At 47.1% G+C, this 26,128-nt stretch overlaps 1 protein-coding gene across 1 annotated transcript in view; it reads right to left on the reverse strand.

The window, feature by feature from the left end:
* The window catches only part of LOC108244632 (rho guanine nucleotide exchange factor 17), a 59,256-nt gene extending 33,184 nt beyond the window's left edge, over positions 1 to 26,072 (reverse strand). Inside the window, 2 exon segments of the mRNA XM_025009298.2 lie at positions 20,512 to 25,425; positions 25,428 to 26,072. Coding sequence (XP_024865066.2) covers positions 20,512 to 25,425; positions 25,428 to 25,589 — 5,076 coding nt within the window. The 5' untranslated portion in view covers positions 25,590 to 26,072.
* Between the last annotated feature and the right edge of the window lie 56 nt (positions 26,073 to 26,128).

The following is a 26,128-nucleotide window of genomic DNA, read 5'->3' on the forward strand; positions in this document are numbered from 1 at the left end:
ACCAACAACGACAATGTAGCATGAGAGACTCTTGGGTTGTAACAAGCTGCAACTTTCCCACCCTTGAACCCCATCGACACAATGTGGACGGAACGGGAACATTACACAACCATCATGTTCACGTTTTACAAAACGCAGGTCTATGTCTACGTCATGTCTGGACCCTCAAAATAAGTGCTTCTGGATGAGCTGGCGTACATGGCAAAATAAAAAAAAAAAATGTGTGACAGCAGCAGCTTTAGGAATACACCAAGTTAATACAAACTAACGCGATCCTTTGTTCCTTTCTAAGTGTGTGTGCTTAAACTCCACAGGATTTATGTCTGGTCTCCCTCCAGTCCAAGTACAATGAGTGGATATTTACAGAGCTGAACTAAGTAATTATTTGTCTTTTGCTACTTTTTTTCCCCCCAGCTTCTGTGCTGTCGAATGTTGGAGCGTCCTTCAAGCTCGACGCCTGTGTGGACAGAGGAGGAGCACCAGACCGAAAACCAACGCCGCCGCCCCCCCCCAATCATAAGTTATTCTCCCAGTGGGACAAAACTAAAAATGGGAAACATTTTCTTTATCTCAGCTACCAACACACACACACACACACACACACACACACACACACTCCAATACCGGATACTCCCAAGAAAGCAGAGCCATTTTTAACCGCTCACATGAAACCGTTACATTCCACTACACTACCCGGCAAGTACACACACACACACAATACACACGATCCACAGGGGGTACTCTCAGTCACCTGAAGTGTACACATTAACCACTGCTTTGATGAAATATTCACCACGCTGGTGTTTCTGACTCCTCGTCAACACACCGTGGCTCCAAGAAAGCCGTCTGGGTTTCAGGAAGGTTCTGCGTTATGTCAGACGAGTTCGGGGATATGCATTAGAGACGGGCTAACGAACTCACACGAGACGCCGGGAACACAAAAAGCGTACAGTTTGGAGGACGTTTACTGGAACAAAAAGAGTATGTTTTCCATAAAACACTGATGTTCTCATAAACCGATGTCGGCTGTGAAGGAACACAATGTGGTTTACGAGCTGCGAGCCGAGCCAAAACCACTTAAAACACATTATAAAATATCAAATTTGCATCAGTTTGCCCGCAGGGTTCGAGCCCTGAAAGCAAAATAAGAGGGGGCAACGTAAATACAAACAATTACGCAATTTGTGGCGGCCGAGGTATTTTCTTTCTTTGCCGACGACTTAATGATTTTTTCGTTTCTGTGCGAGGCGTGTTTGAGCTGGTCGAGTATCGGCGAGAGGCATTTAGTTAATATGTAAGTCTGAGTAAGAGCAGGGAGGGAAGAAAAAGGCATTTTAATGGGAGGGAAAGCAAGTTTACAGAAACAACAACGACAAAAAAAAACATGTGCGTCGTGTCTGATAAAGAGAGCCACTTAAGAGTCGAGAGGAGAAGGAAGCATGAAGGTGAAGAAACAGATTTAGGACAACAAAAAAAAAAAAAAGCCTGATGAGTGAACGGGTGAAAAACAAAGCTGGAACACAGATGGAGAGAGAGCAAGAGAGCTGCCAATGAAGTTAAGGAGAGCGAGAGAGAGAAAAAACGGGGAGAAAAACCTCCTGTTTCAGTCCTGACCCGTTCCTTCTCACTCTCTCCTTATAAGGCAGTGTTACGTGTACGTGTGTGTGTGTGTGTGAGAGATATGGGCTCAGTCCCAGTGTTGCTCTCAAAGTGAGCGATTAGATCAGCGAGCACATGCCGATTAAATTCGACCTGAATCTTCTCCGAACAAACCATTTGTAGTCTGCCACCTACTTTGAATCAGCCTGCAGGCACGTGTGATAAAAAGAAGAAAAAAAATATATAAAGAATGTGTGTTTTTTTTTTTTAAAAAAGGTGAACAAATTAGGTTCCACTTTCAGCTGAGGGGAAATCAGCAAGGCGATACGCTAAAAAAGGTTCAAATGTTTCATCAGAATCGTGGGTACGGGACAAAAATATCCCCTGGTAATCACAAAGCGGGCAGAGTCCTCTCACTCTTTCTTCTGTCTTATTTGTTTTTCCGTCCCCCCCCTCCTCCCTGCCTTTCACCCTCCCAGAATGTTGAAGCCTGAGCCCAAATGACTGGAATGCAGGAATCCAGGTAGCATGTCCGCATAAACACGCGCACAAACAATGCATCCATCCACACATGCTGCACAAGAAGGAATGCAGAGCCCCCCCCACCACCACCGGAGCCGATGGGAAAACTGCTGGAAAATAGGTGTTCTGGGCGACCGAGGCATAAGTGACTGGAAGGGGAACAAAACAGAGAGTCTGCAACAAGAAATACACCATACCGTTTTAATCATCTTTTTTTCTTTCTTTCTTTCTTAGTAACCGAAAACACAACTCTTGGCCCTCCATCAAAGTGATGTCTTCAGTGGAAGAATGAGTTCAACGGTTTCTGGCACCTCAGGCCAACAGGACAAATTTCATATGTTGAGAATAAATTTGTTTGAATAACTTTACAGCTAAATGTGTGCACACAAATCCTTTTTTTTATTTAAATTGAGATTGAGTGGTTGAGATAGGGATTCTAGTCCAAACCTAATTAATGGCTGCAAATACAGACTCGGAACATGAGAATCTGTTCAGGGCCTTCGCCAGCGTCTCTGACTCGGTGTTCCAGCGGTGATAGGCGACCGTCTCCCGGGATGACCTGCGTGTCCTGGCTCTCTGAGCTCAAACAACGAGAAGACGACGGAAACTCACGTCCTTCGACCTCGAGCGGAGCGTTACCCCCCCCCCCCCCCCCCCCCCCCATCTACAGGTCAGGGGAGGTCATCGTAGGGAGCATGGATGCGGTGCTGCTGTAAGGACACCCCAGAAACCACAGATCTGCTCAGAGAGGCAAGCACTGCTCTTCTCCGCTCGTCTCTTCTGTGTAGGGATTCGGACTTATTAGAAATCTTAATAAAACCACTGAACAACACACAAAACAAGCTTCCTATTAGGTCTATCTGTGCAACAAAAATACGAAACACCGGAGGCGCCGGTGATGGAGACGGAGCAGAAAGAAAAGAAAAATAAATGTAGCACTTAAACAGTTGCAATTTCATCTTTATTGGCAGGGAAATCCGACAACGACCAACAGGAGACGTCCCTGACGCACAACTGAGCGACAGAAGTAACAACACCACGATACAATGATCCCTATTCCCAAAGCGGCTCCCGGCTGCTCCCATGCAGGCTTTCTCCATCTTCTCCTTATTTTCCCTTCCCCTCCGTCATGTTATTCCCACCTCACATGGAGGGGAACAGACAGAGAGAGGGACAGAGGGGAGGAAAGAAAAGTTTGTTTTTCCAGAGGAGACAACATTCCCAGGCCTGCACCATTCCTTTCGCTATTAATAGAGTGCACACACACACACACACACACATCCAACCCAAACAGCAGCTACTCACCAGATCACGCCAGTCACTGCAGAATCCACAAGGCTGCAAATGCAAATGAATTTGAATTTAGTTTAATGATCAGAAGTAATACAGAGAGGAGGAAATGTGTGAGGAAGGTGGGAGGGAAAGACCAAAATGACTTATAATCTGCTCATCATTAATAACAACTGGCTCCCAGGACTGACTTCGGATTTATATTTATATTTCTACATGTTTGCATCAACCAATAGCTCCAATTATTTCCCTGTTTGACAGAACCGGTATGACACCCAAAAAAAAGAAAAAAAAAGCAGTCTGCTGGCCAAGCCGTCCTTAGCCAAGACCCTGCCTCAGACGTTAACAAATGCTTTTTTTAGCCATAAATGTAGCCTGCCATTAGGAAGATTAAGGGCTGTCATGCAAGTAGTTCTTAAATCTCGGCCGGCTTAGAAAACAGTGGTGAGGCAGGAGTGAGAGGGTGGCAGGTTCAGAGGTCACGCGTCGACTCGGGGGGGGGGGCTGCGATACGCTGATGACAAAGGAGGAGTTTATTTCAGAGCTCATCACCTGAGGTGGCTGACAGATTTAAGGAGCACCGAGAGTCTCTCCCTGGCAGGAGTGACATGCCGAGAACGTTTGAATTCCAAACACAGACCAAAATAGTTTGAAAATACGAAGGTTTATTAAATATCATCACATGATTTAAGTTGGTGCACGCCAACATAAAACCGGACTTACTGATTGGAGAATTAAATGAAAACAGTGAAAACTTCTTCCCTCCATCAGGAGAAAGTCCAGGAGCGATTCATCTCGGATAAACTGTGAACAAGATTACATAAAACTGCTGCTTTCATGTAAACTTTCATACAAAACTTGGTGAATGTTTTAGGTTTATCTGTAGACCGAGGTAACATTTATTGAAACCGCAAACAAAAGCTCAGGTTTTAGGGAAGGTTTTTTTTTTATTTTTATGTTTTCCCGAGTGTTCCTTCTTGATCTGATCCAAGCAGCACAATTTAAATGAACAAAAAAAAAAAAAAAACCTGAATGACCCTACAGAGGAACTGGAGGAATACACAGTGGACACGAGCCTTCCTGTATGGACCACGGCTGATTCCTGAGGTACGAACACCGGTGAAGACCCGCGATGCTGCGGCACACAGCGCTGCCAGACGAGGCAAGAAATCTGCCAACACAGACAGCAGGCGGAACATCATTTTAACACTGGTGTCAACCCGAGGCGAGTGTAGGAGGGGATAAAATCAATTACAGACTACAAGGGGCCAACGTCTACCCCTGCCAGCAGCAGTGCCTCTCTGACTGATGAACCGAACCTGTTCTCCACACAGCTGGACAAACACAACGGACAGCACTGTTGCACTTTCTCGCCACCTTGAGCCCCCCAGGCGCCGCCTGCTGAGCGTCGACCTCATAAAAGCAGCTTGAACTGATGGTGTGACGGGAAACGTTTTTTTCAATCGTTGCCCCAGCTCCATCACGTGCGCCGTTACTCTTCCAAACATCAACTAAAACAGTCAGCGACGGCATGCTAGCATGACTACAGGCCTGTGGCCCTCAGCCCCCTTACCTGCCAAACGTTTGGAAAGACCGGTCAGGAAATACATCAAAGACACCACACCAGCTTCCTCTGACCAGCACCACTTCACCTACAGAGCACACAGGTCAGAGTTCAAACACCTGGAGAGAAGCAACACATCTGTTTACGTTTATTTAGCGTTTAATACCACCCGGCCAGGCAAACTCCTCAACACCTCACTAAGTAACTGGGTTCTCTGAACCGATCACACTCGGGAAGCACCAGTCATCGCCTCTGATCGTCAGCATCGGTGTCCCACAGGGCTGCATGCTGGGCCCACTGCTCTAAATGCTCCACACATGACTGCTCCCCCCTCCTATCAACCTATCAACCCAACTACATCGACAAATTCACAGATGACACAGCTGTACTGGGTAGAGGTCGACCGATAGGAGTTTTTCCTTTCTTGTTCATTTCACTGTCCATTTTTAAAACCCGTCTGAAAACTTATTTTTACTCAATGGCCTTCAACCCAACTGAGACTTGATTTTACTTTTTTTTTTTATTGGTATTGGTTTTATCTGTTTAACTGTGTTGTTTTATTGCAGCTGGAATTGAGTTTTTAATTCATTATTGTGCGTTTAGCCTTGTCACTTTATTTTTATGCTTCTTTTCTTTTATTTATTACTGATCTTCAGCACTTTTGTTTCAGCTGTGGCTGGTGTTAAAGCGCCATATAAATAAAGTTGATGACGATGATGGTGATCTTTGCAAATAAGGGCAGCTGAAGGCCTTAAATATATATATTAAAGAGAAATTCTCGCTCAAAAATAAACCTATCTGTGGGCCACAGCATCTTTATATTCCTACTTAGGAATTGATTAAGTACACACAGGCATGGCTGAATGCCAGTTCTTTGTTTTGTTTTGTTTAAAGTGGCCGATGTCTGTCGATTATTTGGTCCATCTCTCGTCCTGATCACTGATGACGACAGGCACAGGAGAGAAAGGGAAACTCTGGCAGCCTGGTGTGAGAAGAACCCCAAACTGTGTCTTAACATCAAGAAAACTAATGATGTAATTGGAGATTTAGGTCTGATCAGCGCCATCACCCCCCCTCACTGGATGGTTTTCATTCAGATCCATCCAGTGGTTCATGGGATGTTCTGCTAAGAGGCCGACAAACACATACAGAGATATAGCCAAGGAGAGGCTGTATGGGTGTTTTCCTGGCAGCACGAAACACCCTCGATCTTCAGTTTACATCCTATTGTTCATCTTATACGGAGCATAACGTGTGTTTGGAGCACCGCAGTGCTCTGTACGGCAGACACCGAGTACAGTACATTCACCACACACACCAACGGTCCAGAGAGTCTTTTATGGCTGAAAGCCTGTTCACTCTGTCAATAAGATCCAGATGTGAACTTGGTGGGAGAGAAGTTAAAAATAGAGGGAGGAAGGGGGGGGGGGGTTAAAAAAAAAAAAAGACAGAAAAAGAACAACGGAGTTCGAGAGGAAGCAAGGGAACCAAACAGAAACCGTCTTCTTGGCGGCTGGACGTAAGAGACANATAACGTGTGTTTGGAGCACCGCAGTGCTCTGTACGGCAGACACCGAGTACAGTACATTCACCACACACACCAACGGTCCAGAGAGTCTTTTATGGGGCAGCACCAGGCTGGGCTGCACGAACGCTTGAGGGTAGATGTAAGGCTGGGCCAACCTGCACACAGACACGACCAGGGGGGGGGGGTTAAAAAAAAAAAAAGACAGAAAAAGAACAACGGAGTTCGAGAGGAAGCAAGGGAACCAAACAGAAACCGTCTTCTTGGCGGCTGGACGTAAGAGACAAAGTATGAGTGAACAGAACGCGGTTGTGGAAGAGTTTGATTAACTGCTCTAAATGCGTTTCTCCTCCCTTCTTCTGTTCTCTAAAAAGCAAAAACACTCGCTCCTCTGAAGTCACCACATTCCTACAGCAACATACACGTACAGTTGCTACGAGTAACGGATAATACACACAAGGGTGACCATCCACTTCAAGAAAAATCCTCTTTAGGACCGAGTTAGCTGCTTAGAAAAGTTCCCAAACGGTTTCTTTTTCTCTCTCTCTCTCTCTCTCTCTTTGTCCTCTGACAAACACATTAAGGGTGCACGAAGGTTGTGTGTGTGTGTGTGTGTAAGTGAATGAGAGAGTGTGTGTCCATGGAGCTCAAAAGATTGCCTCCCCCAAACCCACTTCCTGCCCTGCCCTCTCAATGAAGACAATTATGGCGCCTGCGAGAAGGATAACACAGAAGGAATAGCTCCATAAAAGGCAGGATTCATGTTGTTTTCACCTCCGCGCACAAATTAATGGCCGATACGGCGTGTTTCTCAGATATAAAACACAGCGTTCGCTCGAGCCTTCAGAGGGGACTGCGACACCGGAGGCCGTTTCATGCCTCGTTAAAAAAGCGACGGGGCTGCTGTGTCTGTCACAGGCTGGATGTAAGAGGAACCAGGTTCTGGTGTGAGCTTGGAACTTCTTCTGCCGGTTTCTCACTCAATTGGCAGAAATTTCGAGCAGAGGAACGAGCTAATGGCTAGTCTGTGCAGAGCCGTCCTACAAGGGCTTTAAATCCTAACGGTTTTAGAGCAGTTCGTGCAAAAAAAAAAAAATTAAAAAGCTTTACGTCATGTCAGTTCTGCACGATCTGATCAGAAATAATGGAACACGTCTTGATTTATACAGCAAAGCTAGTTGAAGCAGAAGAACAAAAATCAGCCAACTTTGGCTTCATTTAGCTGCTTATACATAACATCCCAAACCTGTTGTGTTATTGCTGAGTGTTTATTACGCTCCGCACACCATATCCCATTGTCCAAGTCTTAGTTATTGATGGCTTGGCTTTAAATATGTCGAACGAGAGGTTTAGATGAAAAATACTTGAACGTGACTCTAATTATCATCAGAATAAGGAAGATTCCGGACAAGGTTTGTTTTCGTTGCTTGGTTTTAATTCAAATATTTGTGTCGAAACTGGCTTGAAATTCTACTTAACAGTCGTCACTTCCTCGAAACAAAACCAATGGCTCAGAAAATAAAAAATGAAATCTGATCAACTGGCTGTAAAACCATCTGATTGTTCATGAACAGGTTGGAAAACCCAACAGTCATCAAAGAAAGATAGAAATATTATTTCTTAGTATTATTTACACTGACAGATCAATAAAAGGACTCATAAAGGTAACAATCAGCGAAGCACCTGTCAGCAAATATTGCCAAAATAAAAGGACTGAATTATTAAACAGCCTGGGTTTGTTTTAGATTTAACACTCTTGTTATGTTTGCTCCTTCCATGGTTTCTAACACACTTCTTACAATCTTCCATTGTTATCAAATAAAGCTAACATTCCCTGGAAGGAAAAGACAAAACAGTTCATGAACGGAGATGAATAAAAGAAATAAGGAGCCAAAATGGATGGAATAAGTCCCATAATCCTCAGCTCTCCAAGAGAAATACAGCTCAAATTGGAAGGTCAGACCTTAAACTATTTTTAGGATTTTGGCCTCTTCTTATCGTGTCCTTTTGTCTGTTCAGCAACCTTTTGTTTTACTTTTTTAATCTTGTAGCTTTTCAGTTCAAGCAGCCGCCCTAAAACGCCGAACGAGATAACGACACAACGGAAAGCGACGCGACAAAGTAAAACTTAGAATGAGGGAGTAAAAGCGTAAAGGCAGGGAAACTTCTTCCCGTTTCTGATGCATTCGGTAAACTGTCCGTCGGACCTCGCCACAGTGTGTGCGTCTCAAGTCCGTCCCCATGTCTCAGCCCCTGTGTGACGCATCCGGGAGACTTTGCTTTCCGGTGAAGTTCGGCGGCGACTCGGATGACAAGAGGACGCTCTGTGAAGCCTGGATAAGTTCCCTCATCACAATAACATTTTAGAACCACGCAGCCAAAATGCCAGCCGCTGAGCAAAATGTTTGAAAGAGGGGAATACGTCCGAGGCCTTCTGGAAACTAAGGAGCCCATTGAGCGGCGGAGAAAGGAAGGCATTGTTTCAGGAAAAACGGAGCCGATTACCAACAAACCCTTGGACCGCTGTCACTGGGAGATGGGGGTCTTTGTGTGAACTCTTCAGAAAATGTCTTAGGGGACATGGGCATTCCTTCAGTCACATAAATTGCCGTCATCATCATTAACCATCATCACTATAGTGGTGATTACTGTCCTTAGTTTGGGCTAAACTGACACTCGGAAGGATGAGAGTGAAGGACAACAAAGGGAGATTACTCGAGTCAAAATAAAGAACTCAATAGTCCAGCCATCCTTTTTCTTTACCTTTTTCTTGTTTGCTTGCATACATTAATGTGCAAAGGTTTTAGTCAAGAAGCTTAACAAACCCAAAAGGTTTCAACTGAAAATGAATGAAAAAGAGGTAAAACATAAGAGTGTAAGAGCACTTTACCTCTTTAAAAGATCACACAAACGTCTGGCTGTTTGGAATCAAAATTTTAAGGAACAAGGGATGGCTAAAGACTTTTGCACAGTACTGCGTATCATAACTAGTTTAACCAGTGGTGCTTTTGGATAAAGGGGGCATTTACGAAATCAAACCACTGTTTGCAGTTCTACTTCTTTTCCGTCCCCACACTGCAGAAATGTAACCAACCTAAGCCCCTTTTTTTTTTAGTTTTAGTGGAAGCCTTCTCGTCCCGAGGCGAACAGCGTACCACAATCTACTCTCAAACAGTCGCAGAGCTCTCGCAGGCGTCTCAAACCCCTCGCCGTACAGTTTCTGCAACTCTATAGAGCAAGAGCTGTGCAGGTGTATTGAAGCGAATGCTGCTTGCAGAGGAAGCACGACCTGGCCCGTTTGTGTCATCGAACAAACGCATGACTTATTTTAGGAGCTTAACGCCTGACTCAAATAAAACTGTTTTCTCTGTCTTTAGATCCAGGACTAATCAGAAACCGTCCCAAAGGTCCAGGTCTAACCGAGCTGAGGATAAAAAACAACAACTGAAAAAAACTGGTTCAAATCTGCTTACAGTCCCGGCTCCTAAAAGTAACACGCCGTCCGTGTCCTATTTTTGTCACTTGATGCCGTTTTTGGATTTTCTTCCAGGTTTTACGGTCATGAATAAATGAAAATTAAAGGAAAGGAAATAACTAGGGAGCTAAACTTCTTTTCTCCCTAACAGACGTGATATAATGTTTGTTTGTTTGTTTTTATTAAAATGCCTTCCAAAAAGCCTCGAGTCCTAAATGTTCTCTTCCTTTTCTGTGCACAAACATGGATGGAGTGTAAAAACAACATGTCACGGTTTTTATGCCTGACCATTTCTGTACAAGGTGCAGGGACCTCCTGGAGTCTGGGCTGGTTGTCTGGCAACTCGAGCCCAACAACAAAAACTTCAGAACATTCCTGCGCCGTTCAGTGGGCTTTAAATGGAAGTGGACTGTAGTGGTGTAGGGGGGGAAAAAATATATTAAAAAAACTTTGAAAAATAAAGCCCAGACCCGACCCGTAACTCAAAAAGCCTAAAATCTAGTTCAGCAAGCATCTTAGCTCTGTGCTCTAATCCTAAAAAGAAACAAAAATCAACAAGCAGAGCGCAAACTAACGTCTGACCGCGGCTCCCTCGGCTGGGTTTTATTATTATTGTTATTATTAGGAGGCAGATTTTGCGCAGAGATGAAGGTCGTCTCGTTCTCCTGATCTGACTCCCAAAGAAGAAGCAAATATTTACCAAAATGTCAGAGTTTCCTTATCTTAAAATGTCTCATTTATTTTGCTCCAACTGGGACGGGGGGATTGGTGGGTTCAAACAGACACCCAGAGATAAATCATTCATTTATTAGTTTTAGCTTTCAGGACTTGATCAAATTATCCCAGCAGACCAGCTCTGATGACTAAATGTGTTTAATGTGTCCGTTTGTGACACACACTCCTTTCTCTCACACTAATTAATCCCTCCTCCTTTTTTCCCTCTCTCTCTCTGTCAAATCAGAGACAACCCCCCGGTGAGGAGGAACACGCAGGAGGTCACAAACTAGAAACGATTGGACTTCGTCGGCTGCGTCCAGTGCTCCTTCATTAATCCAGTCGTTTCTTTTATTTTCCTGCGTGGGGTCGTGTGAATAGGTGATGCAGAATTAATGCCCTACCTGTTGTTGGATTGCTCTTTAACTCTCTGAAATTGGGTCACTCAAAGAGTTGAGTTCGGACAGAAACGGCGAGTTCGAGTGGGACAAAGGTCTTAAATCAGCTCCAGTCTTTAAAAAAAAAGTCAAATATGTTCTTCCAAATGCTACTTTATAAACATCACTGTCAATTTCGCAGGACGTAGCTGTACCCTAGCATCAGAACTGCTACAGCTAGTTGCTATCGCCACCATTAGAGTTTACCAATACCCAAAAAACATCCATGTGAGGCAAAATAAAGAGTAAAATAGTGTTTGTGTGAACACTTTTGAAACTGGAGCAGTCAATGTGGTCAGAAATTCAACTCAATTTCTCCAATCTGAGGTCACTCAAAGAGCCGTCTGCAACAAGTAAGACGATAACTGCTCATAAGCTTTCCTTAGAAACTCCACTTTAGAAGATCCGTTAACCGTAAAAACCATTAAATATTTGGCTCGTGACTAATTTATTTGGCTCGTAATGAATTTGGAGCCCAAATACTTCGTGCTTCAGCAGCCGTGAGACGGCACTGACGTTTGGGAGGCTCTGAGGGGAACAAAATGGAAGCTAATAAGTCTCGTGTGTGTGTGTGTGTGTGTGTGAAGGATCGCACATGGGTGCCAGGCTGTTAGATCCCTATCAATAAGCAAGTCTTTACAAAAGACTAAAGGGGCTGACAATAAAAGCCAGAGTGTGAGATGAGGGAGAGGCCGACGCGGCAAAACGGACAGCACGGATAAGAAATCTGTCCGGAATATCCCGGCGTGACTCAGGTGCCTCGTTTCCCTCTGCCTCTTCTATTTACACCATATTTAGAGAAGGACGGCATATTTCCGAGATGACTCACGGCTTTGGGGAAGCTCACTTCCAGACAAAACATTTAGCTGAAGTGCAAGCATCGCCCGCTGATCTACAGGAAGGAGACACGGGTCACTCTTTAGCCAACTGTTCTGAAAGCCGAAAGCGCCGTTCCTCGTGTGAGAATTTCGCTGAAACACTTTTACTTTGATCGTAACGCAGTAAAAATTCCTACGAAAATGGAAGCGGCGTTCCTGGAAGGGAAACGCGCGTCGCCCACCGCTCTGCTAGCCAAAGAGCTCGCGCAATCCATCAGTGCTCAAAGCACGCGATGGGGAGGACTCTCGGCTACGGTCACGCCAAGTTTTAGATCATCGTCTGTAAATATATCCATCAGCTGTGGCGGCCATCTTGAAAGCGGCTGACTCTAAAAGTTCATCGGCTAAAGGTGATCACAATGATGACCTCATGAGAGTTTCATTAAAATGTCAGCTGGTTCATGAGATATTTTTGCTGACACACACAAGCCATTACACGATCACCCACCTTTCCATGGTGGTGGGCAATAATAAATGGAAAAAAATATATTAAAAAAATGAAAAGAAATGCTGTGAACGCCCAGTGCGCCATGGTAGAAACCATCTGAAAGCCTCAGGAACCAACGAGTTTGGCGCAATTGTGTTCTTTGAATGCATATCAAAGGAAAAACAAAGTCTGAGTGACGAGAAATTGAACAGAAATGTTGTGCTGAATAATAAAAAAAGGGATGACAAAAAAAAAGAGCTTGTAATATTTCAACTAGAACATAATCTAAACCAGAGACACTTTCTACGCACGGAGAACAAAAGGTGACCGTGATGGTTTACAGACCAAGAAGCTTAAAGGGAAATAAATCCTGGCTGGCAAAAGCTTTGTAAACGCTAGAGTCGTTAAACCTAAGTCGTCTGAGTCCCTTTGATCACCATGTCCCCCCCTCCCGTACATAAGGAGGCCGAGGGAACAAAATAAAAGCAGAGTGACATCATCAACATGCTACAGATGATATAAGAGCTGGGGCACTGACAGCAGCACGACACCTTTCCGAGCTGCACAGAAGCACCACCTGCCTGAGACGCGTCTTCGGCCCCGCCTGCGTCCGTCCGTCCCTGGCCGACGTCTCCGTCCTCCCCCTGCGCTTTAATCCGAGACCCCAGCAGCCACTCGGGAGCGGCACTGCAGCGCTTCCAGCGTCTCCCGCTGCCGCACGCCCTTCTCAGCTCGCAGCTGGAGCACGAGCCGAACCGGCGCGCCGCTGCTGCCATAAGGGTGGGTGAGAGGAGGAAGACGAGGACGGAGACAGAGCGGGGAGGGAGGGTGCCGCCGCCGCCACCGTCATGTTTCTCCGAGGGTCAAAGGTAGCGAAAGGTGGGGAAACGCTGAACCCACAGCTCAGGCCGAGGCCGGGACTCTGAACTATGCCACGCAACAAGAGACGTGACGGAGAAGAGGCACAGTCGTGCTATTGTCTGACTGCCGCTGGGTGGAAATATGCATAAACATAAGGCCACGATTCATGCATTTATACTGTAACTTCAGGCCATCTGCTCTCTGTGAGTCTTTGTTACAGCTCTGGACGTGTGTCGGTCCATGACATACTGTCAGTCTAAGGTCGGCAAACCCTGTTGTGTCCAAAAGACACGGGTTTTCAGCAAATAGCTCTTTGGGAATCACCTCGGTGGCAATGAAAAACTCATTTATGTGTCAAACTGTGTTGTTTTTGGATTTATTTAAAATAAATTCAGCTATAAGAATGTGCTTGAATTGTGTCTGTGACCGGCTGCTAGTAAAGTGCAGACAGATCAGATCTGAAACAGGATCTTTGCCGAGTCGGTATGCGTCGACAACACTGGTTCAGTCTTTCTATGGCTGAGTAATTTATCGGTCATAGTTAACTCACTCACTGCAGACAGATTTTACCTCATCAGCTGAAACTTTACGATGAAACGTACAGATGGAAGAGTTTTAATACGGCCGTGTGTAGAAGCTGATCTTGTTTGGTTTGTTTGCGTGTGCAGCCGCCGTTAACGGAGGGAGCCGGGTTACACTCGTGTTTTCCTGTTTATGGATTCTGTCAAATGTTCTTTTGCGGTCCAACTACAGCCACACGATTTGTGCCAATGAAACCATTCGTAAATCAGAACGTTCAGCTTGGCTGGGAATAGCGTGTTGGGACTTTTAGTGTTTGTAACTTTTTGAATTATTTTGATTTTAAAACAAAATCCAATAGAAATACACTGAGATTTCTTCATTTCCTTCAAAAACACAGTTCTCTGAAATCTGCTTCAGCAAACTCGCTTTGTTTTTTACTTTTTATTTTTTACTAATTTAAGCATTTAGCTCCTGCTTTGTTAATTTTAGCTTTTAGCTACGGTTTGCTACATTTGGTTTTAAGATGCAGTTTGGCCAACTTTAGCTTTCAACTACAATTTTTGCTTTTGACAAATGTTTTGCTGATTTTAGCGTTTAGATACGGTTTTTCTGCATTTAGCTGTTAGCTACAATTTTGCCAAATTAGGCTTTTAACTACAGTTTTGCTGATTTTATCCTTTAGCTTCCTGTAAAGTTACTAAATTCATTTTTTTCTTGTCCACATGGTGTGTGTTTTGTTACATACAGCATGTAATAAAACTGATATTTTTTCTCTTTTTTAGTTTTCTTTGTTATTATTATTAGTACCAGCTGTATTGTGAACCAGGACTGTTTCTCCTGCATGAGTTAGTCAGCAGAACCTGAATCACGGATCATCTGAATCCTCAGTTTCTCACCCTGACATGCTTGCAGCCACATGGACAGCAGATGTACGACTCCAAAAGAAATCAACCCAGAGGGCTAAAATGTCAGAAGCACGCCAAAGACTCATCAAAGTGCGCCGCGCGGTCGTAGGAAGACAATAAACTCAGGTAAAACTGGAATTACTTCTTCTTGCCTCGTGAAGCAAACGGGCAAATGCACACGGTGTCAAAATCCTTCTGTGCCCACGAAAAAAAAAAAAAGCTGAAATGGCAAGTTTGTTAGAAAGTGCTGTTTCAGGGGAGGCTTTCCTTACACAAGCAAACTGCTCTGTAATTACTCTGGGTGGATCCACATCCACCGGGAGGGAGAGAGAGAGAGAGAGAGAGAGAGAGAGAGAGGGAGGGAGAGAGACGGGAGTCGGACAGAGAGAGAAGTCACAGGAAGAAGCCCCAACAGTTCCCAGTCATGGCACCGCCATGTCAGGCTCGAAACGCATCAAGTTTTCACCGCTGGGCTCCAGTGAATGAAAAGAAAGGAAGAAAAAAGACCCGGCATAATAAATAAATAAAAATAATAAATAAAAAGGCCTGTCCTTATTAGGGCATGTTCAAAGATTTTTCAAAGCGGATCGCGATCGTCACCAACTGAGGGCAAGGACATCCAGGGCAGTTTTCCCACAGATGCTTGTTTTATATTTACATACACTGTGAGAAACCAGATGGAGCCTCATGTTGGGATTTGTTTGTAGAGACACTACATGCTCGTTTTTTTTTATGGCTTCTTCTTAAAAAAAAACGCACATTTATTCAGTCGGTTCTTGCCATGTGCTCGTTTTAGTCGCTTAAAAAAAAAAAAAGCTAAGTTTTGGTTGGATTTAAAAAGTCAGCGGAGAGTTATTTGAGCCAAACACTACAGGAAATGTAGCCTGCAGCTTCCAATATGAGAAATATACTTTCTATATTGGTTGCCGAATGCAAAAAGCTGGATTTTTATTTTCAGGCACAAAAAGTTCTGAGAGTTTAGACCTTGTGACATTGTGAGAAGGACCAGATTTCAGCAGATGTGAGTCTCAACTCAAAAAATAAATAAATAAATAAAAATGGCAAATTGTAGGCAGACCTTATAAGAATTTTGAAACAATCAAGTCAAAACGTCTTGGTTTGCTGCAGGATAATTGGTTTGGTGCTTTCCCAAAGAGAACCAGTTAAAAAGACGATGTTTTTGTGTAAAACAGGGGTCTCCAATCCTGGTCCTGGAGGGCCACCATCCTCCATGTTTTACGTGTTTCCCTGCTCCAACACACCTGATTCAGTGGTTAAATCACCTCTTCATGTTCTGCAGAAGCCTGTTAATCACCCATTGATTTAAATCAGGTGTGTTGGAGCAGAGAAACAAGTAAAACATGCAGGATGGTGGCCCTCGAGGACCAGGATTCGACACGTTCCGTATTTTATCTGCACAGCTGAGACGGCAGCATCTTTCAGGTTCAGGATCTCTCCGGTGGTTAATATTTGAGTTCAGGAACAGGTTTGAACTCCCGTGAAGTTCAAGTCCGCCAGCAGAGACTACATCTGCGATGCCCCCCCGGTTCGGCTTTTTATCTGCGATTCATCCCCCCCTCCCTTTTTTTTTTCTTTCTGCAACATTCAGAACAAACCGCATCCTGAGGCCTTTCATCTCCACTCCACACTTTGCCCCCTCACTTGCGTCCCTGGCTTTTAACGCCGCAGTAGACCTCCATTGACCTTTGGGTGCAAAAAAAAAAAAGAAAAAAGATGTGCCCGCACGGACGTTCCCTCCACCGCGTGATGTGCCCTTTCACTCAAACTTTCAAGCCTGCGTTCAAAGAAACCTACTGGATGAGCTCCTGCCTCCGCACTCATCTTCATCACCCACGGCTGAAAGGCGAAGGCAGATGATAACATTGCCCCTGTGTGTGTGTGTGTGTGTGTGTTCACAAAACCTCCCACAAACCACTGGATGAACTTTAACTGAAACTTTTAGGAAACAACCAATGGAGGCCCATCTACCACTGATTAACTTTTGGAGTTGACCCAACTCAAGATGGCTGCCACAGCCACACTAAAGTGGCTATAACTCAGCCAGCTTTACAGATTTGGAGCTAAAATCTGGTGCGGCAGTAGCTGAGAGTCATCCTCAACACAAGTCGCTTGAGACCGCGCATAACGTTGTTTTCGAGGTCCGACCAGAGCGGCTCTAACTCTCAACATGAGATGATCTCGGTCTAAAACTCTGGCATGAAAGGCGACGAGCAATATACTGTGTGGTTCTTCATACACCATAGTCTTTATAAGAGAAAACAAAGCACTGAGATCGTTTGGCCAAGCCTAAATCACTCAATCAGAATAAATTGCTGCAAGCTAAATGAACTTTAAAAGCAATTTTAACAGGATGCTAAGGCGTCACCTTAAACTACACACAATAAGAGAGCGCCTCAGTGACACAGCCACAGTTGGAATGAAGAAGCTTTAATTTCACAGCAACGTCTTTAATTGGGACATGTCTTAACACTGTCACTTAGCAAAATATAGAATAATGTGAAGCAATTTTCACAAACCTTAAAACATTCGTGACAGGGATTCTAAAGCCAAATCCCATCTCTTAATGTGACCCCTGTCCTTAGGTTTTGAGTGTCCATTTGGCCCTTCTTCTTAAGTCGAGAGCTATAGTTTTTTTTAAATATTCCACTATGAAATGGTGGACCCCTTTTAAAGAAGCCAATATGTGTCATTCACTGTCAACAATTTCTGTTAAACAACTTTTAACTAGTTATCAAGCTTGCAATACACAACGGCACACATTCTTATTTTATGCTTGAGGAGGATCAACCAGAACACAGAAAGCATGGAAACATCAAACCAGACATTAGAAAAGTTGCTGCGGCAAGACGAATACGTCCAACTCAAGACACAGAACATCACTGTTCTGTCAAATCTGATTGGTAGCGGGAGGGGGCTGCAACAAAAGAATGAACAAAAATAAAAAATAAAAAGCCGGGCAAAGGGAAGGTATTAAAGCCCAAGTGGGTGGCCAGATAAAAACACGGTGAGTCGTAAATCTGCAGTTCCAAACACTGGTGCTTTTAGTCCTAATCCACGAGGAGTGGAGCAAAACCAGCCTTTAGGACTCCTTTTCCTGCTCTCTGACCATTTTATTTCCTCTTTCCTCCTCCCCATCAGCCCGCACCGTCCATAAACCGAACGGATGGAAGTGAAAAACAACACGGACAAAATCGTGTCCGGAAATAAAAGAACCGTCCACCGATCAGACACGTTAGCTACTATTTATCAAAGCCAAACCTCTTAAACACGAGTTACGCAGTAAAAATGAACGATATCAGCATAAGGCCACTAATAAATGACACACTTAACCCAGGAATCGTTTGCTTTTTTGGGAGGGGGTGAAGAGCTATTATGCAACAAAAGGAGAGGTGACACAAGTTCAAGAGGAACCCGATCCATCACATGGCAGCAAAAACAACACGTGTGCTCTGTTTGACTTCTTTCTTCTTTTTTTCTTTTTTAACAAACGACAGACTCCGCTGCTTCTCGCAACACCATTACGGGTACCATTTGTTCGAACTTGTCCGTGAAGCAGGGGCTGTTCTGTCTCTGAGAAGTGCTCCGTTAGAACAAGCAAAAAAAAAAAAAACCTGTAAGACCCCCCCCCATTCATTGAACGGACTTCTTCTTGACCGAACGGAGTGCAGCTGCGGGGGCCATTAGTGGGTTATTTTGTAAGGTAGACGGTGCAATATGACCAGAAAAGATACACACACTATTAGCCAGCAAATAACCTGACTTGTTGGGATTTTACATGTTTTGGGGGGGTTTAGCAAACCAGAGAAATACAATCAAATAACTATTTTGCATATTTAACTGAACGCTGTTTAAACCAAAAGGCCAGTCCTCTCTTCCAGCCCTCCCCCCATCGCTGCCTCATTCTTCAGCTCTCCCTTATTTTCTATTTTAATCCTGTTACGTCTCTCTTTTTTTTTTTTTTTTTAACTCAGTGAGCTTCCTTCCAACTCCCTCTTTTCTTTTCTTCCGCCGTTCCTTCTCCGTGTACCTGACATTTGGCTCGACAGCCTGGCTTACGCCGAAAGTTATGACCTCACTTCGCTGCAATGTTCCAGAGTTACAGGGGAGAGAATAGGACAACATGGAGGTGGAACGTTGGGGAGATTTAGACTGAAAATAATAATAATTTAAAAAAAAAGACAAATGGAGATGTGAGGATGCAACAACCCTGGCACAGCATGACAGGGATGCTGTGACTGGGAAAACATTGGGGCGGGGGGTGAAGGAAGGAAGAGTAGATCAGCTTAAAAGGAGAAAGGAGTGAAACAAGTAGAGGTGAAATGAATCGGATATTCTAGTATCGCAACACTGCTGTGGGTGAAACGGGCCAAAGTCGATGACAAAAGCTCTCTTCCTCTCCTCCGAACAGCGCCGTTCTCCCTTTTCTTCCCTCTCAGGACCTTCCTGTGATCCGTCTTGGCTTGGCACAGTCATTATTACATCCAGTCCAAATCGCGCAGGTCGTCGGAGCGCACCAGAGCTGCAGGGTACCGCTCCAAGCCCGGCGAGCTGGGCCCAAACATTAGAAACCAGACACTGATGTGTCCCAGGCAAACAATTTGCTCAAAGGCTCTCGCGCACACGTAAAGAAAAAAAGAAACCAGTTTATAATACACACACACACAGCCACCAGCCAGCAGGGCTGGACTTCATCAAACCCTTCAGTTACCACAACAACTTCCCATTTCCCTAAACCCATTTCCTGCTTGGAGAGGTCGCTCGCCAGCTACTGCTCCAGTCGCTACGGCATCTAGGAGGGACGGCTAATGAGCACCAGAGATGGAAACGATATTTACGAGCTGCAGAGCATCTTGAGATGATCCCAAAAGTCAGGGGGAACGGCAGACGGAGCGAGCTGAGTGTTTGTTTTGGCAGACGGAGACGCGCACACAGTGGCAAATCTGACGGAGCGACATCGGGCCTTGACACCGGGAACACAACGCAGCGGCGGCGGTCGTGATGTAATGAAACCAAAGCCCTGGATGTTGGATATGCAGCCTGTAATGAGATCACTGTGTTGTTTTGTAGTTTCTGTGTGACTCAGAGTCCCATCCATGTGTAATAAAACTGGTTAGAGCCAAAAATCGTTTGTTTTGACCTGATTACAAGCCTATAACTCACCCGTTAGTTACCTATACAGTATGCCCTTATGGACTGTGTATTTATAAATCCAAATATTACATTTTCACAACCTTATCTGCTAATACCATTACATAACAAGGCAGGGAAAGCCTCACAGCATCAGGCTGTGTTTAGCGAACTGGTTTGTGTATTCTCCTTTCAATGACTCCAACTTTGGCAGAAACACAATGGACACTGGATAAAACAAATACATGGAAACAAACAGTTGGCCTCGGTCTATCCCTCAATGCTCTCCAATTGAGTTCTGTTTAATCAAGCTAACAACATCCTCTGATGTTTGTTTAACACAGCTCAGCCTTCAATGGCTTCTGTATTGTGGCCCTGCACCCAAACGCACCGAAATGAACCTCACGAGTCTTGAGGCAGTGCATATAAACACGAGTGCGGTGAAGTCACAGGGGCCAAACTGGTTGCATTTTCAAAAGAGACGTTAAAGGGACAACCTCGCCGTGTGACTCAGAAAACAATCACGAGCAAGTAAATATGGGAAAGTGAACCATCCGATTCCAAAGACATCAAGCAGCGCGAGAACACAAAGCAGTAACATGCAAAAAGGAGGTTTAAAACCCAGAAACAAAGTCTGAACTCACCACTTTTGGTTTGGTCCTCTGCAGCGTTGGAACAGGTGGAGAGTCCTCTGGGCCTACTTTCTGAGGTCCAGACTCGGTAAGCCCACAGCTGCTGGTTACACCTGGGCCCTCTGAAGTAGTCGGTAAACCCTGGGCTCCGTCGCTCGTGCCCCGAACAGGCCTGACCTCAGCGACCTGTTCGTGGGCGCCAAGATTACAGTTCTTTGACGCGTCCTCGAAAGACCGGGCTTCATTTCCTGGGGGCTTGCTTAAAGCTGGCGGTTCTTCGGTGGACTGGACTGCGAAGGAGTCCACTTCCTTCAGCGGCTGGAGTTGCGGAGCTGGGGAGATTGGGGTGAAGGTGGCAGGCTCGCTGGCATGGCGGACATGCTTGGGTCTGGATTTTAAATTCAGCAACGAAGCTGGAGGAGAAGATGTGAGCCGACTTCGGTTGCTGGGCGCCTCCTGCACCTCAGAATCCAACTCGAGGGGTTCGAACTGGTCCTCGTCAGAGAAAAACGCCAACCTGTTGGGACGCTTTCTAGTCGGTCGACGCATCTTCCGAGGAGAAAAGACCTCGGCCAGCCTAAGGTCAAAGTTGAACCTCTGCACTTCCTCCTCTCCACCTATTACGTCATCTTCATCTTCTGGATTATTAGACTGAAGACTACAATCTGAAATCTTGACCAGTATCTGTGCAGTTTTAGACTCTGGTTCCCACAATTCCTCCCTCTGTTCACTCAGGATTGGCTCACTGCTGGAAGGAGGAATCTGTCCAGATTGATCCAGCTCACTGATCGGCTGACTGCTGCCGGTTTGGCCTTTAAACTGAGAGTCAATCTGGGACAGTATAGGAGCATCGCTGCGACGACTGGGGTCACTGAAAGACTTTTTCTTGGGGGCTTTGCCGTTGCCGTGGTCATCTGTGACCAGTCTGTTCATTGCACCTGGCTCAGCTACAACGTTCCTGATCACCCCACTGTAGTCTTGGATGCTGTCACATCTGAGGCCCCCATCACTGTACACAGATAAGTCGCTTGCTACACTGCCCTTGTATTCGGACACTGAAGACGTAGAAGAGGCCTCTGGATCCCCTCCCCCTCCTCCTTTGACAGACAGGGAACCCAGAAGGTTGCTGTCTACTGAAGAAAAGTTGTTCCCTTCTTCCACAACAGAACAGCGCCGCTGAGGCATGGGGTCGCTGAGAGAACGGTAGACTGTTGACTCCCCGTTTCCTACAGCTGTTATTGTTGAATCAGCATGACTGCCGTTGCTGGAATCAGAGCTTGTGTTGTTGTTACCAGATGGGGAGAACTTGCGCCTCCGACGGCTACCGCTCGGGGTTGCGGGGGCTTCAAATACCCCACACCCTCCTCCTCCTGCTGCTGCTGCTGCTGACCCCTGAAACACAGCACTGTTAATGAGGATCCCTTCACTCCCAGTGTTGACAATGTTTACACAAGCAGCAGCGCTCACCTCCATAATAAGGTTGTCAGTCTGAGCCATGCATGCAGGGAGAGCCATCGAGCAAGGCAAACTCGCTTTACTCAGACGGCTCGTGCAACTCGAGCTATTCTCTGTCGCCGTTACCTCCTGCTTGAAGCTTTCCGCCTCATGAGCCGGCTGCTTCCATCCAGAGACCGGCTGCACAACCGCATCCCTGCCTAATCTTGACCCTAAATTAACCCCTGCTGAGCACAGGAACGACCTCTCCGAGAGGTCACTGGGACCTGTCTCGGGCTCCGTTACAATCCCCTCGTCTGTTAAGCTCGACTCGTGGCCTGAAAGTTCATCCACGGAGCGGTCATAGAGCATGCTTTCCTCCGAGTCGCCCTTCTGCAGGGCTCCCTCCAGCTCTCTGCCCTGTCTCTTCGGCTTCTCCCAGCACTCTGTACCCCTGCTGCTTAACTTCTCCAGCTGCATACTTTGTCCACTCCTCTGCCTCCCACTGTTCTCTCTCTCCTGCTCATGTTTATCTTTGTCTTTGGCGTTCTCAGACTCGGCCTGTAGAGCCCCTCTCGTCTCATCTTTAACGCCTCCTGCGTCTCCCTTCTCTTCACGTGTTTTCTTGACTTGTAAACATTTACCCCCTAATTTATCCTCAGTTGTATTTACACTTGCATAATCATCATCATCTTCTCTCGTGCACATCTGGCAGATATCTTGAATGACCTGCCTGGCTTCCTGCACACACCTTTCTTGAAACGGAGTGGGCATGACTTCATCCCCATTGTCCTCATCATCCAGTCTATAATTCTTAATTGTTTGTCCTCGCCCGACTCTAAAATCCCCACTGTCACTTTCTACTTCCCTGTCTGACAACACCACCCTCACCTCAGCTTTGTCTTCATCCAAGTCAAGCTGCTGCTCAGAGGAGCTCCTTTTAGCGGCGGCACCTGTCAAGTAGCACCTTGCACTTGCTGTGGGTTTGTCAGAATAAGTGAAGGATTTTGTGCGTCTAAGTGTCGCAGTTAGATCTTTCAACGAAGGGTGGCGGCCCAAAGGCAGAGCAGGTCCTCCGTGAGGGCCTGAGCTCCTCCTGCACACCGACGATCCCCCCACACCACCAGTTCTGTCCCCTTCGTTTGTCCTCCGCACCTTCAGCTCTGGTAGGCCAGATTTCAGAAAGCTTAAGAGGGACATAGTTTCTGACGTGATATCAGGGTTGGACGTGGAAATCAGCTTTTTATTATCATCTACATTGGCCCCCTGAGTTGTTTTCTTTAATGCAACGGTCTCAGCCCCTCTAAACTGTGAAGACCTCCCACCTTCTCCAGAAGGTACATTCAAGGTGGGGGTTACTGTTGGCACTAACTTTGGCCGCACGCGAATAGGGGAACGGGAGAAGTTATCGCCGTGGCCAAAGCTTGGGGAGCGGTACATGGTAAAATTCCCGTGGTAGGTTTTGCTCAGCACAGACGAGGACGCAGTTCTGCCTGCGCCACCTTCTGCTTCACTCCTATTAAGGAGCACGCTGGCTGGAAGACCGGCGCAGCTTCCCTGGTCCTCCTCTTTCAACGTCTCGGTGCTGGAATATCGGCTGCTGCAGCGTGACCCGCCAGGGCTGGAAACAAAAGGAGGGATGTTCACTTTCGCCACCCGTGACACGCTGGGAAGCGTGCTGGGCATCACGGGCGAGGTGATGCGCTCCCAGTGCTGCACCTTGGCTCTGTAACTGTGACTGCCGTGCTCTCGTGCCGAGTGGCTCCTGTGAATCGCCCCTGGAAACTCCCCGGTGTTCTGCTGCCTCTCTAAGTGATCCATGGTCAAGGCCGTGTCGCTGTCACTGTCTTCTGATTCGCCGTCACGATCATTGTAATCGTCGCGGCCTGCTGCGGCCGCAGCGGCAGCCCCGCTGACCTTCTTCTTCTTTCTCAGAGAGCGGCGGCGCACTGCCTCTCGACAGTGGGGGCCTAAAGATGTGGGGCTGTCCTCCTCGCTGCCCGAGGACCTGCCAATGACCTTAGCCCCCCACCAGCCATTTTTACTGCGAGATAAATAGCTGCCGCCGCGCTCCGTGGCAGTCCTCTCCCCTCCTCCTCTGCAGGTGACGGGAGGCTTGGGGTCAGAGGGGTAACCCCTTCGCCTCCTGGCGTGCACCTCCTCTTCGTCTGCGGAGTTCACCTTCCAGCGGGAGCCGAGAGAGGAACGAACCGTTGTTGGCTCAGAGGAAGGAGCTACAGTAGAGGGGCAGGAGGTAATGGCTTTATCTGGAGCTGGAGCAGAGGAGACGGAGGAGGTGGTGGGGGCTGGTGTTTTAGAGGAGCTATGTGAGGAATGTAAACTATCCCCGGGCAGCCCGACCCCCTGTCTATCCCTTCTCTCCCTCTCTGTCAGTTGCTGCTGAGAGGAGGAGCAGGAGGAGCCCGCAGATCCGCTCCAAGACGACGTAGCGCAGTGCTGAAGGTCAGGTTTAGGGTCAGATGTCGATGCCGTCGCCGTCGCCCTGGGGGTCCTACGCGCGGCCTCGGACTCGGTGCTGGCACTTAGGGACCTGTGCGGGGACGAGTTAAGCCTGTAGCGACCAGCGTGACAACCGCTACCGCTCCTGGCAGGCGCTCTGTTTGTCTCTGCGTTCACTCCCTCATCCTCTGAGCCCTGACGATGATCAGATTTGGAATGAAAGTCCGTAAGGCAGCGAGAAGTCTCTCTGGCCTTGTGGCTTCCTGTGTTCCCAGGCAAAGCCGGGTCACTGGCTTTGTTAGCAGAGCTGCCACTTCTGTCAAAGAGAGGGGAACTCTCACTGCACCGTAGCTCCTGCAAGTCCCTTCTGTCGGCTGCTTTTAAATCCTCATATGTGTTAGTCCTGGGCGGCTGCAAAGCGTTGCCGCCTTTCTCGTCAAAAAGTTGCCTTATTTTGGTAACACTGGGCCACCTGTCAGAATGCGAGGGGATAAAGTCGCCGTGGTGGGTACGGAAGGAACTTTTGTGGGCTTTGCGAGGCGGGGGGGCGCCCCTGACGTCCTCTTCCTCGTCTGTAGTGAAACTTTTCCTGAGCTCGGCGGCTCGCGCGCCTGTCCGGGGGGAATCTCTCTTGCCGCCGCCGCTGCTGTCGGTGGACAAACGCGCGACGACACCCGGCCCGTCGCTTCTCCTCTCCGAGTCCGAGCCCGACACAGAGTCGGTGCCGGAGTGAAGCCTCCTGGCGTCGCAGAGGGACTCCGCTCCGCTCGCGGGACACCCTGCCCCGCCGCCGTCCTCCTCCCGGGGAGATTTACGAGCCGGAGAGGCGCGCGTCCTGCCGGAGCCTGGAGCCCGCGGGAGGGTGCTACAGCCACCGCTGCTGCTGCTGCTGCTGCTGCTGCTGAACCTCTCAGTAAGCTGCTGGATGGATGGAGCGACGGAGGAGGGGAAGGCGGAGGAGCCTCTCGTCGACAAGTCTGCGGTCGGGAGGCTGGCGGCGGAGATCTTGGAAACTTTTCTCGACGCGCCGGCTTCACGTGTCGGGGACGGTTCCGCTCCGCTGGGCTCCGGCGGGACTCCGGCGGGGCCCCAGCCCCCCGAGCCGCTCCCCTCCGCCTGCCGCTGCCGGAGGAGCCCAGATTTTTGAAAGAGACGCTGCGGTACACACCCGCATTGTGCCCCTCGCTCGCAGCCATTGTTCATGTCTCGTCTTTGTTGCGGCTCACGGGCACATTCCTCTACTTCTTGAGTTTTTTTAATTTTTTATTTTAACTCCGCGGGTAAATCATCCACGCACCTATTCGAGCAGGGGGCCATTCTCCACCTCCTCCACCAACTTTTAAATGTTGTCAAACCCTGCTCCTCAGATCAGTCAAGGAAGTGGGGTGAGAGCTGCCCTCTTCTCAGAACTTACATGCTGAACGATTGCATCCGTGCAAGGTAGAAAGAAGTTTCCTTTTTTGTTGTTTTTAATCCCAAAAGTATTAAAATAATTAAAAAAAAAAAAATCCAAGCGTGTTCACAGCTCCTCCATTGTTATCCCCGCTGCCTGCAGAGGCTGTGATCACCTCCAGGCCCCTCCGCGCTCCGGTTGTTCCCAAACTGTTTGTGGATTCCTGACTTTGGCCTGATTTTCCTCTCTCCGTGACTTGTGTTGTTTTTTTTTCTTTCTTTTTTGCATGTTAATGCCTGAGACAGGGCAGAGGGGGTGGGCGGGACTAGGGGGTGAGTTGGG

Source organism: Kryptolebias marmoratus, linkage group LG2 (assembly GCF_001649575.2).
Source record: "Kryptolebias marmoratus isolate JLee-2015 linkage group LG2, ASM164957v2, whole genome shotgun sequence".
Taxonomy (NCBI): domain Eukaryota; kingdom Metazoa; phylum Chordata; class Actinopteri; order Cyprinodontiformes; family Rivulidae; genus Kryptolebias; species Kryptolebias marmoratus.